Genomic DNA, 13,365 nt, shown 5'->3' on the forward strand with positions numbered 1-13,365 from the left:
CTTTTAAAAATTGTTAGAAAAGAAAAAGAAGTGGGAGGACTAAGCCACAGCATGGTGACATTTAAGAGCTCAGCAAAGGATTAGGAGACAGAACAAGAGCCACAGGGAGAAGCTGAGCGAGTGTGATGCTGAGGAGGCCAAGAGGAGAAAGTGTTCCGGGAAGGAGGAGAGAGTTGTCAGCTTGGGTTGGGTTGGGTTGAATGCAGCTTGAGTCATAAAGTAAGATGAGGACAGAGGAATGAACTCTTGGATCTAGCAATATGGACCTGATCAGTGACCTTGAAAATAAAAGATGTAGTGGGATAATGGACGTAGAAGTCAAAAATGGAATGGTTGAACGGGGATGGGAGATGAGACATAGATAACAGTGAAGTTTTACTGAAAGGGGGAGCAAAACTGAGAGATGGCTAGAGAGGACAAGGGTTTCAGGTTTTGCTTTACTTCATTTTGTTTTAAATAGGAGGTTCTGGTGCATATTTAAATGCCAATGGAAGTAAACCAGGAGAGAGAAAATTTGATATTGGAGGAGAGAAAGTGGACAAAGATGGTGTCATTGTCCTTAAGAAAAAGACCCTCAGAGCTCAGTGGAGGCACTGGCTTCTGAAGTGCTTTCCATGGTAACAGAGGAAGGCAAGAAATAAGAGTAACAGAATGCAGGTGAACTGGTGGATTTGGTGAGGGGAAGGGGAGTGATCTCGTCAGGGTTCCTTACGTTTCTGCAAGTAGTTAATGAACTATGACTTTAGGTCATCATTTGAGGATGAGCCAGGACTTCTGAATTCTGAGCCCAGATGGACTGTGTCCTTCACTTACGATTTGGTACACTTAGAAAGAACAAAAGTGACAGCCCCTTTTGTATAGTATGCTTTAAAGAGCAAAAAATGATTAAAAGAAAACAATTCATGTATGTTCTTTAATTTGACATTTTCCACTGAATCATTAAAGTTCCCAAGAGGGAACAGAATTCACATGGTTTAAGTGAAGACACTTTAATGAAGGGTCACTACTTACAGAGAGTGGAGTTGAGATACTGTACCCAGATACCCAGAGACTGTCAACAGCCAAAGGTTGCTACCATCCTTAGGACTAAAGAGTCAAGGGAGAGGAATAGTTTCAGATCCCAGTGAGAGCTGGAGCCCTGAAAGAGGGGCCAAGCAGTGTAATCATTTATCAAAAAGACCTGTAGCAGCTGTCAGGAAAGTGGTACCAAAGCAGAGAGGGAAGGAGAAAAATATCCCGACTTCCCTCTCCTCCCATCTCTTGCTGATGCTTCCCAATGTCTGAACCCAACTGTAAACTAACTGGCAAGGGAACCTGGTGATGCAGTCCGTGGTGAAAGACAGAGAATAGATGTCTGTGAACAACCAGCCCCTAACGCTTTCTGCCACAAGTGTTAAAAGATTTTGAAAACCGCTCTAGGGGGAATCTTTATACCTATTGCCAGTGTATGGAAAAAATCTTGTTATCTGGTACCAGTGGGATTTGGAAACCCAATTAAGAAGCTAACCATGGTCTTTGATACAAATCATCATAGGTACTTGTAAACCCATCCATAATCTTCCGAGGTCACATTTGCCCATAGTCTTCCTCCTTTATGCCCATTCAGGGATGCATTGCCCGTGAAACTAGGGAGACTTGCATTTTAGGTCCCCTCACTGACATGAGTCCTTCCAAGATCATGGGCCTAGAAATGTATTCATATGGTCATATGTTTTTGTGCAGTTTACAAAAGCAAGGTATTTTCACTGTGATCTATTAAGACTGTAACTCGTTTCACTGGGATCCTAGAAGGAACTTCTCCCTCCCCCCACCATATGCCCTTTGGGAGCCTCGAAACCCGGATCTGCTCCTGCTTTCAACAGACTCACGTGTACTTATGCAAATGGTACCACTTCCCCACGATCCTACCACCTTCTGGCTGGGTGATTAACAAGCATCAAAACAGGCATTTGGGGAAGGGGAGTATGCAGCAAGAGGGTAAGAAAAGCAAAGAAGGGAGGGGTGTGCAGTGCCAAAGGCCAAGGAGGAGGCACTGTGCCTGCAGAGCCCGCGCTCTGGTCTCCCCACTGTGTGATGGGAGTTGGCAGGTGTGCCGTCAGGTAACTAATTCCTCTTGGGGGCCTTGCTCAGATGCTGCTCTTTGTGTTTTCAGATGCAGACGGAAACCTGTGTCGAAGTAACCAGCTGTTACAAGTCATGCTGACCATGCACCGAATTCTCATTTCCTCTGCTGAACTGCTCCAAAAAGTCATCACTCTATATCCTTTAGCACAGTGCCTGGCGGCAGTCTGCAAATAGGATTGATTCAGAAGCATCTTGAAATTTGAATGATGCTTTCACTTTGGTTGGTATGGCATGACCCTGAGTGGTTAATGGGTTCACGTGTCCTTTCAGGGAATGGCATGCGTGTCTATGGATATGTGTTGTGTGTGTGTGTGTGTCTTCTGTTGGACAAGGCAGAGTTTTTGATGCTGATTTTTCTGGGAAGAGGTCAAAGAGATCAACATGCAGACACAGTGTTCTTCGTTCACTCTTGCTAGTGAAAAATACTTTTCCTGTAGATTAATCAAAATTCATATTCATCGCATGCAAATTGACAAGGGTGCTGCATTCTGGCTTTCCTGTCTAATTCTTCAACCTTCCCAGGTTTTGAAGAGAGCTTCCTGACACCAGGGCAGCTGGTGCCTTTCTGCTTTAGACGGAGGCACTGACTGTGCCAAGCAAACCCTGCTGGATTCTGACCCTCTTTGGGGTGTAAATTGAGTGGGGTGGCGCTGCTTTCTCTGTCTTTCTGATGCCTGATGACCCCGTGGGCTGTGGGTGGGGTGAGACCGTTTAGCACCTTGAAGCTCAGGTCCTGGGCACTGAGTCACGCTGTGTAGCTCCTCTAACCCTTTACCGCTCTCCCCAGCCTTCCCTTTTCATCTCATGGCACTCAACAGAAGCGTAAAAGCCATCAGGACTGAATCTATTCCCTAAGTCTCCTTATAAACACTCAGAGAAGAAGGTGTTTTCAGTGGCATTTCAGTGGCCTTGGGAGGCGTCCACGTGATGAAAGGTACAGGTAATAAATGGATGTCTAATCTACAGAGTGTTCTAAAACCGTAGTAGAACTCCATGTACCAGCAGTTCTCAATAGTGTCAGTAAATACGCAAAGAAAAAACTGTGTTCTCCAAGGACTAATTTGTACCTGGGGTACCCGTCTCGTCACCCCACTGGGTACCTGCCCCCACTATGGACCCGGAGTCCCCTTTCCTGTCCTTTTAAACCCTGCGTCTTCAGTGGCACCTGCCCCTCAGTCTAAAACTCATTCACATCTCCCTAACCTAAAAATAAACTCTCAACCGTGCCTCCCCTTCATTCCGTTGTTAGGGTTAGAAATGTGATGCACAAACTTCTTAAAATAGTCCACGCTCACTATCTCCCATCTCTCAACTCCCACTTACTCCTTCACCCGACTGTGGCCTCCACCCCTGTACTCAGACTTTCCTCTGATGTCACCAGTGACCTCCTGGTTGTCAAGCCCAGTAGCTTATTTTCCATCCTTGTTTATAGCGACCTCCCTGTAGAAGCATTGTTGACCGCACCCCGCCTCTCCAGACTCCTTCCACAGCTCTGGACTGCACCTTCCTGGGTCTCCCTTCTCCTGGGACACCCGCCTCCAGCTCTCCATCCAGCCTTTTCTTTGGGAACCTCTTCAAAATGGGACAGCATCCTGGTTTTCTTCTCTGTGTACTTTCCCTGGGTGATTTCTCACCAGGATTTCCACCACCATTCCTCTGATGAGCTTCAAGTCCATATTTCTCTTAACTCAAACCGTTTTTTTTAAGAAATGTTTGGACTGCTTTGTCCTATAGACACTTCAGTCTTAATTTACTCAAAACCTAACTCACCACCTCCACTCCTACTACCCCGTTAGTTCTGCTTTGACACCTGTATTTTCATTTTCAATTTCAGTTCATGGTGTCGTTGCCCATCTGATGGCCTAAAGCAACAACTTCAAAGCCCTCATAATCCTGTCTGCCTTTTACCTCCCACAGAGCCAGTCACCTAATCCCAGGGTTCCTGCTTCAGAAATGACTCTTAGCTCTTCTCTCCGTTCCATTCCCATGCCTCTGCCTTCGTTGGGGCCCCAGAGTCTCTCTCCTCGGTCTCTGTCCCATGCGGGGCTGCTCATCTGCACAGCCAGCTCCTCCTTTATCGTCCAGCCCTGCAGTTCCTTCCCTAAGTGAAGGAGACCATGCTTCAGAGCCTCTGCAGATGGAGGGGGGTGGTAGCCCCTCAGCTGACCCAATGTGCCCTGCCTGCTCCGTCCTCAGCTCTCTCAGAAGCCCTCTCCCCTCCGTGCCATGCTTCTCAACACACCAGGCTGGAGTGGGTCCTTTTTATTGGAAGGGAGGATGGCAGGGAGGAGGACCCTGGGTCCACAGTGGGGGCAGGTACCCAGTGGGGTGACAAGACGGGTACCCCCAGGTACAAATTAGTCCTTGGAGAACACAGTTTTTATTGGTGTTTTTCCATGGTTGAGAGAGAAAAATGTAACAACGTGCCTTGAATAGTTTGGATGCCTGAAAAGCACAGTCAGAACTGTGCTGGTACTTTGTTGCCACAGCACTGCCTGTGAAGATGCGGCACCTGAAGCTTCCAGCGAACAATGACGGTTGCCCCTGCAGACGCCTGAGCCTCGGTCCCGGCCTGCACGTGCTGCTGCTTGCTCCATCTCCTCAAGTGAGAAGCAGGGCCTGCCTCGCTCAGGTGGCCTCCATATGGCGCGGTCTTTGTGACCTTGGGAGGCTCTGCCCTCCTGAGTGATGTTCTGTGTGCCCACAGGCTTGGCCCTTAGATGAAGAGCGACGGGGTTCACAGACCTTGCCGCAAACGCTGCAGCAGCCCCTGTGCACCCATTCACTTTAGGAAATTGACCTGGGCTTATTTGTTGATGTGTGTATGTGTGTGTGGTTTTATGTTTCGTGTTTCTGTTTGGTTTTCATGCCCTTACGGATAGATTTTATAAACAGTAAGTCTATCAAAAGTTAGGTTTTTTTACGTTAAACTCATTTTATGAAAAGTACAAATTTCACAGTCATAGTTTTTCTTTAGGGGTCCAAGTTTAGCTTGCAAATCTTCTTGTTCTTTCCATAGGTCTAGAGTGTCCCTCTAAGCACTTGTAAGGGACTTTTAAAAATGTTTGGTTAATTAAAATAATGCCATTAATTAAATACTTGCAATGGTTTTAAACTGCAACTTGGATTTTATTTTTTATTCCAGGTTTCTTTTTTTAAGATAAAGTTGACTTAAAGCACTATAAAAGTTTAAGGTTTGAAGCATGATTCGCAAGTTTAGTGAACATCTGTCATCTCAAAATACAAAATTGAAAATAGACACAAAATTGAAAATAGATAAAAGTTTTATTGTGATGATAACTTAGAGTTTATCCTCTTAGCAACTTTCACGTATACTATAGAGCAGTGTTAATTATATTTATCATGTTGTACATTACATCTCTAGTACTTATTAGTCTTATAACAGGAAGTTTGTACCTTTTGACTGCCTTCATACATTCCTCCCTTTTTCCACCGCCTACCTCTGGTAACCACAAATCTGATTTCTTTTTCTTTGTTTATTTGTTTGTTTTTGAAGTATCATTGACCTATGACATTATGTTAGTTCCTGTCACATAACAGTGATTTGATATGGCTCAGATGGTAAAGCACCCACCTGCAATGCAGGAGATGTCAGTTGGATTCCTGGGTCGGGAAGATCCCCTGGAGAAGACAATGGCAACCCACTCCAGTACTCTTGCCTTGAGAATTCCATGGATAGAGGAGCCTTGCAGGCTATAGTCCCTGGAGTCTAAAAGAGTCGGATACAATGCAACTAACATGCGCACGTACATTTCAAAATGATCACCACAATAAGTCTAGTTATGACACGTCATCATACAAAGATACTGTGTAATTATTGCCTGTATTCCCCATACAGTGCATTTCATACCCGTGACTCATTTATTTTTACAAACGAAAGTTTGTACCTCTTAATCTCCTTCACTTATTTCTTTCCTCCCCTCTGGCAAACACCTGTTTGTTCTCTGTACACATAACTCTGTTTTCATTATATTCATTTGTTTAGTGTTTTTAGATCCTTTGTATAAATGAAGTACAGTATTTTTCTTTCTTACTGTTTTCACTTAGTATGTGCCCTCTGGGTCCATCCATGTTGTTGCACATGGCAAAATTTTGTTCTTTTTTATGGCTGGGTAATATTCCATTGTGTGTTTGTGTACACCAAGTATTCTTTATTCATTCGTCTCTTGATGAACACTTAGTTTACTTCCATACTTTCGCTATTGTAATTAATGCTTCATTGAACACAGGGCTCCATATATCTCTTCTCATTAATGTTTTTGTTCTCTTCAGATAAATACCCAGGAGTTCTATTTTTAGTTTTTTTAAGGAACCTATTTACTGTTTTCCATAGTGGCTGCACCAATTTATATTCTTACTAGCAGGGCACAAGGGTTTCGTTTTCTACACATCTTCAGCAACACTTGTCATCTGCCGTCTTTTTTATAATAGCCATTCTGACAGGTATGAGTTGATCTCTCTGTGGTTTTGATTTGCATTTTCCTGATGATTAATGATGTTGAGCATCTTTTCATGTGCCTGTTGGCCATTTGTATGTCTTCTTGGAAAAATGTCTATTCAGATGCTCTGCCTGTTTGTTAGTCAGGTTTTTTTTTAATGTTGTATGAGTTATTTGTATATTTTGGATATTAACCCTTTATTGGACATATTGTTTGCAAATATTTCCATCATTTAGTAGGTGGCCTTTTCTTTTTGTTGATAGTTTCCTTCATTTTGCAAAAGCTTTTTAGTTTGATATAATCCCACTAGTTTATTTTTGCTTTTGTTTTCCTTGCCTGAGGAGACATATCCAAAGAGCATACTTCCTATGTTTTTCTCTATAGGTTCTATGGTTTTGGGGCCTTTAAGTTCTTAATCAGTTTTGAATTTATTTTTGTGCATGGTGTGACTGCATAGTGCAGTTTGATGCTTTCACATGGAGCTGTCCAGTTTCCCCAGTAACATATATTGAAGAGACTGTCTTTTCTCCATTGTATGTTCCTGCCTCCTTTGTTTTAGATTAATTGACTGTAAATTTCAAAGTTATTTTCTGGGTTGTTTTTTCTGTTCCATTGATTTACACGTTTGTTTTTATACCAATACTATACTGTTTTGATGACTGTAGCTTTGTAGTATGTCTGAAGTCAGGGAGCATGATAACTCCCCTGTGTTGTTCTTTCTCAAGATTGTTTGGGCTGTTCAGGGTCTTTTGTGTTTCCATAGAAATTCTAGAGTTATTTGTTTTAATTCTGTGAAAAATGCCATTTGTATTTTGATAAGAATTACATTGAATCTGTAGACAGACTTGGGTAGTATGGTCATCATAACAACATTCTTCTAATCCATGAACATAAGTATCCCTTTCCATCTGTCATCTTCAATTTTCTTCATCAGTGTCTTAAAGTTTTCTGAATATGAGTCTTTTACCTCTATAGTTAGATTTATTCCTAGGTATTTTATTCATCTTTTATGTGATTATAAATGATATTGTTTTCTTAATTTCTCTTTCTGATAGTTCCTTGTTAGTATATAGAAATTCAACAGATTTCTATATATTAATTTTGTACCCTGCACCTTTACCAAATTTATTGATGAGCTTTAGTAGTTTTTGGTGGCATCTTTAGGCTTTTCTATGTATAGTATTATGTCATCTTCAAACAGTGACAGTTTTAAATTCTTCCTTTCCAAGTTGGATTTCTTTTATTTCTTCTTACTGTCTGATTGCTGTGGCTGGATTCTAATACCATGTTGAATAAAAGTGGTGAGAGTGAGCATCTTTTGTCTTGTTACTGATCTTAGAGGAAATGCTTTAAGTTCTTCAGCCATTGAGTATGATGTTAGCTACGGACTTGTCATATATGGCATATATGTTGAGGTATGTTCCTTCATTACTCACATTGTGGAGAGTTTTTATCATAAAAGGATGTTGAATTTTCTCAAATATTTTTTCTGCATCCATTGAGATGATCATATGATTTTTATTCTTCAATTTGTCAACAGGGTATATCCCACTGACTGATTTGTGGAGATTGAATTATCTTTGCACCCACTGGATAAATTCACATTAATCGTCATATATAATTCTTTTAATATACTGTTGAATTTGATTTTCTAATGTTTGTTGAGGATTTTTTTCATCTGTGTTCATCATATTTTTATCAGTGTGTTGGCCTGTAATTTTCTTTTTCTGTGAACTCTTTGTCTGATTTTGGTATCAGGGTGGTGCTGGCCTCATATAATGAGTTAGGAAGTATTCCTTCCTCTGCAATTTTTTAGAATATTTGAGAAGGATAGGTGTTCACTCTTTTCTCAATATTTGGTAGAATTCACCTGTAAAGCCATCTGGTTCTGAACTTTTGTTCATTGTATTGTTTTAAATTACTGATTCAGTTTTATTGGTAATTGGTCTGCTCATATTTTCTATTTCTTCTTGATTCTGTCCTGGGAAATTGTACATTTCTCGGAATTTGTACATTTCTTCTAAGTTGTCAATTTTATTGTCATGTAGTAGTAATCTCTTATGATCTTTTGCATTTCTCTGGTGCTCGTTGTAATTTCTTTTTCATCTCTGATTTTATTGATTTGGGCCCTCTCCATTTTTTTTGAGTCTAGAAAGGTTTACCAATTTTATCTTTGCCAAAAAACAGCTCTTGGTTTCATTGATCTTTCCTATTGTTTTTAGTCTGTTTCATTTATTTCTGCTGATCTTTATAATTTCTTTCCTTCTACTAACTGGGTTGTGTTTGTTTTTCTCTTGTTCGTTTAGGTTTAAGGTTAGGTAGTTTATTTGAGATTTTTGCTTGTTTGTTTCCTAAGATGAGCTTGTGTCACTATAAACTTCCTTCTGGGAACTGCTTTTGCTGCATCCCGTAGATTTTGTGGTTTTGTTTCCATTTGTCTCCAGGTATTTTTTGATTTGTTCCTTGATTTCTTCAGTGATCCATTGGTTGTATAGTAGCATATTTTTAGTCTCCACACATCTGTGATTTTTGAGTGGTTTTGTTGTTTTTTTTTTTTTTTTCCTATAGCTGATTTCTAATCTTACAGCATTGTAGTCAGAAAAAATGCTGGGTATGTTTTCAGTTTTCTTAAATTTACTGAGATTCATTTTGTGGCCTAGCCTGTGATCTATCCTGGAGAATGTTCCATTTGCACTTGAAAAATGTATGTATTCTGCTGCTTTTAGATGGAATATTCTCTATATATCTTAGCGCATCTATGCTAATGTTTCACTTAAGGCCAGTGTTTCCTTACTGATTTTTTTGTTGGATGATGTTCATTGATATAAGGGTGTTAAAATCCCCTATTACTATTGTTTTATTGTCAATTTCTTGCTTTGTGTCTGTTAACATTTTCTGTGTATGTTTAGGTGCTCTTATGTTTGGTGCATATATGTTTACAATTTTATTTTATTTATTATTTATTATTAATTTTTATTTATTATATCCTCTTCTTGGACTGACCCCTTGGTTACTCTGTAATGTCCTCCTGTCTCTTGTTACAGTCTTCATTTTAAAGTTTAATATAAGTATCACTACCATGGCTTTCTTTTAATTTCCATTTGCATGGAATACCTTTTTTCATCCCCTCACTTTCAGTCTGATTCTGAAGTGCATCTCTTGTAGGCAGCATATATATGGATCTTGCTTTTGTATTCATTCAGCCACTCTGTGTCTTTTGTTTGAAACATTTATACCATTTACATTTAAAGTAATTATTGATATGTATATATTTATATAATTATGAATTTTATATTTTAGATTTTTAAACTATTTCAAGGACCTTTTTGAATTCTAAACAGGCTTGTAACTTCAGTAGATTAAAATTGTAAACAGTAAAGCTGACATCTTAGGTGTTTCAAAGCTATGCATAAACTTAGTAAGGTTTGAATTTAAAATTTAAGTGTAAAGCCTTAATTATATATTCCAAATAGAAGTTTCACAGCTATCATCATTCTAATATGCTCTTAAATACTGCAATATGAGAGATTTAAAAATACACAAACTCCTTCCTAATTAAAAGAAAAGTCAGTAATAAGCTTTGGACTGTCTCTTACTTTACTGTATCTACACCTGTGTTTTGCGGGGGTTAGAACATGCACGCCCAGTGAATGAAGGCTGCTCAGCCCGGGTAACTGAGACATCTGCTGGCTGCTCAGTGGAGTCCTCTCAGGGACCTGCTGGAATTCACAGAGTTCTGGGTGGTTTTTAAGAGGAGAAAGAGGGCAGTGGCTTGTATAGCACACAGCCCGCACAGTATTCCTCAGTATGTTGACAAAACAGAGTACAACCACACAGCTTCATCACTGGATTGGATTTTGCATTTCTTTGACCTTTGCAATAAACGTGTATTCTTTCCATACATTGCTAGAGACATGTGAACTTGGTGGACCTTTGCTGTTCTTTCATGTTCTTAGGATGGCATCATTCTTGTGGAATATTCCCAATGATATTGATCCTTCACATGCTCTCCAACTGTATTTGGGTCATTCACATGACTTTTTCTGACTTGCATTACAACCTGTAAGATCAGTCTGCTGACACCCTCTATGCATATATTATCATTTTCCTATTATTGCATGAATTATCATTATAATATATCTGAATATTTATTCCTTGCTTTTCTTCTAATTCACTGCATAGGGTGTTTTTTGTTTTAAATCAGTTGCTGGAAAGAAAAGGGGCTCTTCTTTTTAGCTTGTTTTCTCTGGCAGACTAGACTCCTAGTCTTGGATGTGGGCAGAGGCCCCTCTTCACTTCTTACAGATCATTTTCCTGGGGCCTTGCTGTGCTGGTGACTTCCTCCTTCTGTAGAGGAGATGCTGTGGCATTCTTCTATAAGCCACTTCAGCATGGGCTAGATAAAGTCACAATCTTCGCCCTTCTAGGTGATAATAAGCATATAGCTACATCCATCAAGTTGGTTTTATCCTAGGTCCAGAGACGTAAGAAAACATTTTAATTAAAATTTTAGGAGGGCTGGGGGAGGGCAGTTTTAGCAAATCTTCCAAAGATAAGAAGTTGCTTGGTTTTTATAACAGAGGCTTCCATTTCCCTTAACCACAGCCCTACCTATAAGGATGCCTTGGCAAAGAATTCACCAGGGCTTTGCCTGAAGATCTGCTATTTTGTAAGGTAACGTTTCTGCATACATTTGGGACTTTGTGGGGTGGGGTGAAATGAAAAAGCCACAGTGGTTGTGCCAAAATCTTTTGTCATGGCTTCTCAGATTATGATTCACTTTAGCATAGCATAGCATTTGATATGGGCAGGTGTGAGGGCCCACAGATGATTGTCACTGGGTGGTTTTCTTCTCTGTCCCCTACCCCTACTCCAGCTCCTTATATTCTGTACAGAGAAGTATATAGTCAGTATTTCCAGGAATACAGGACAAATCAGCCCCTGTCTTTTTCCGAGTCCTTCTCGGGGAAGAACCTACCAAAATGTGAGTCCTTGGCTTCAGTTTTGGCTTATGTTTTGTGACTCCCACCGTGCAGGTACTGGATAACAGAATTCTGGATCATGTTTAAGATGGATACCAGCTTGGCAAGCACCATGGAGGAGTTTCAGGAACTGGTGAAAGCAAACGGCGAGGAGCTCCACCGCCGCCTGATTGACACAACGCAAATGTGAGTGCCCTGTCTTTGGAAACCACCTCCCTCCTGTAATACAACCCAGGCTGCTCAGCAAGCCTCTGTGTCCTGCTGTGACCTCTGCTGTGTCCCGCTGCGACCCAAGAAGCCTTCAGGCAGGTTCAGTGGCTTTACCAAAGAGAATTGCCTTGTACCAGGAAAGCAGAGAAGTCCCTGGTGATAATGCTGTATGTGGCTTCTCTCTGAGAGCAGGAAAAAAAGTCTCAGTGAAAAAGAAATCAGGTAGCAAGACGCTGATTAAAATTTATACAAATCCCAAGAAACTGAAAGTGCAGTGACTAAATTGGTGCTTCTTCAGCAGCCAATGCCTGGAGGCACCCTGAACTTACAAATACGGAAGGCACTGCTGGAAAATGGATCCTGCAGACGGTTTATAACATACATGGACATCTGCAAGAGACATTGCAAGAGATCTGTGCAGAGGTGGAAAAGTACTCAGGAATATTTCATATTGTTCCTTGGGATTTCTTATTTATGAGATGGTCCCAGTCTGAAAAAATGAATGCCTGTCCTAATTTCAGGGGAGGAGAGTACACTCGTTGTCTGCTAAGGCTTTCATAATGTGGTTGCTTTATTTTAGAATAATACAGATCCCTAGGACATAGAATTCTAGTGCTGAAATATATTTTAAAGATGCTTTTATCTTGGGAAACTGAGGCTCAGCAAGACTGGCTCGTCTGGGGATACAGAGCTAGTCGAGTTAGTGACGGAGCAGAAGCTGGACTGTGAGAGTCCCTAGTGCCTTGTGCCACGGCCACATAGAAATGATTTCCAAATCACGTGCCCCAGAGTCCCACTTAAATCTCCTTCACAGGTTGGACTCTCTGAACTTCTTTCCTTAGAACTGTAACAACGTGAAACATAAAAGAAGGTTTTGCAATAGCAACATCTTCATTTTTTAAAATGCAGCACACAGGGCCTGGGACAGTCTGGAAACCCTGACTTCCTTGTCCCAATACACCTCTAGCTGACTTTCCTCTACCAATATTTTCCACAGTATGTTCTTTAGGAATTAGTCAGTGGGATGTTGCCTGACCAGATATACTTGAGAAATAGTGAACTGAACTTCCCTTTTGCGATGCATCTCAGAGTCTGTAATATGCTCTTTGGCTACGGGGGCTGCAGAATTTGTAGCATTTCCCAAACTCATTTGACCACAGAACCCTTTTGTCAAGAGACAAGGTTCTCAGGAATTCCCATTTGGGAAACAGAGTCTGCAACCTGCTATCTTTCTCTTTGCTTCCATAGTGAAGGAAATTGAAAAAGAAATATGTGGATTGATTACAAGAAAATGTGTGTGGGGCCAACTCTAGAGTTAGCTAGGCTTCCTTGGTCATTTCAGTTCCTGGGGACATTTGAGGAAAATGCCACAAGTCTGCCCAGAGGGACCTTGTGTTCCTACACATGATTCCCCAGCGTAGCACCTCCCCTCTGTGCCCTTCTGGCGTGGAAACTGCCCCCAAACCTTGAGATTCCCAACCGGATAGAATCCCCATCACCCTCATGAGATGAAGGAACACACGGTAGACATGGAGAGAACATATGTGACAGGGCTACACAAGGGGCCAGCACTTGAAGGCCAGGACACT

The 13,365-nt window shown here is 41.0% G+C and overlaps 1 protein-coding gene across 1 annotated transcript in view; it reads left to right on the forward strand.

Annotated features, from left to right (window-relative positions):
- The window catches only part of RASGRP1 (RAS guanyl releasing protein 1), a 73,075-nt gene that overhangs the window by 36,228 nt on the left and 23,482 nt on the right, over positions 1-13,365 (forward strand). The window contains exons 3-5 of the mRNA XM_043920454.1: positions 2,153-2,258; positions 11,196-11,258; positions 11,621-11,752. Of these exons, the coding sequence (XP_043776389.1) occupies positions 2,153-2,258; positions 11,196-11,258; positions 11,621-11,752 (301 nt within the window). The remainder of the gene's footprint in view (positions 1-2,152; positions 2,259-11,195; positions 11,259-11,620; positions 11,753-13,365) is intronic.

Source organism: Cervus elaphus, chromosome 12, assembly GCF_910594005.1.
Source record: "Cervus elaphus chromosome 12, mCerEla1.1, whole genome shotgun sequence".
Classification (NCBI taxonomy): Eukaryota; Metazoa; Chordata; class Mammalia; order Artiodactyla; family Cervidae; genus Cervus; species Cervus elaphus.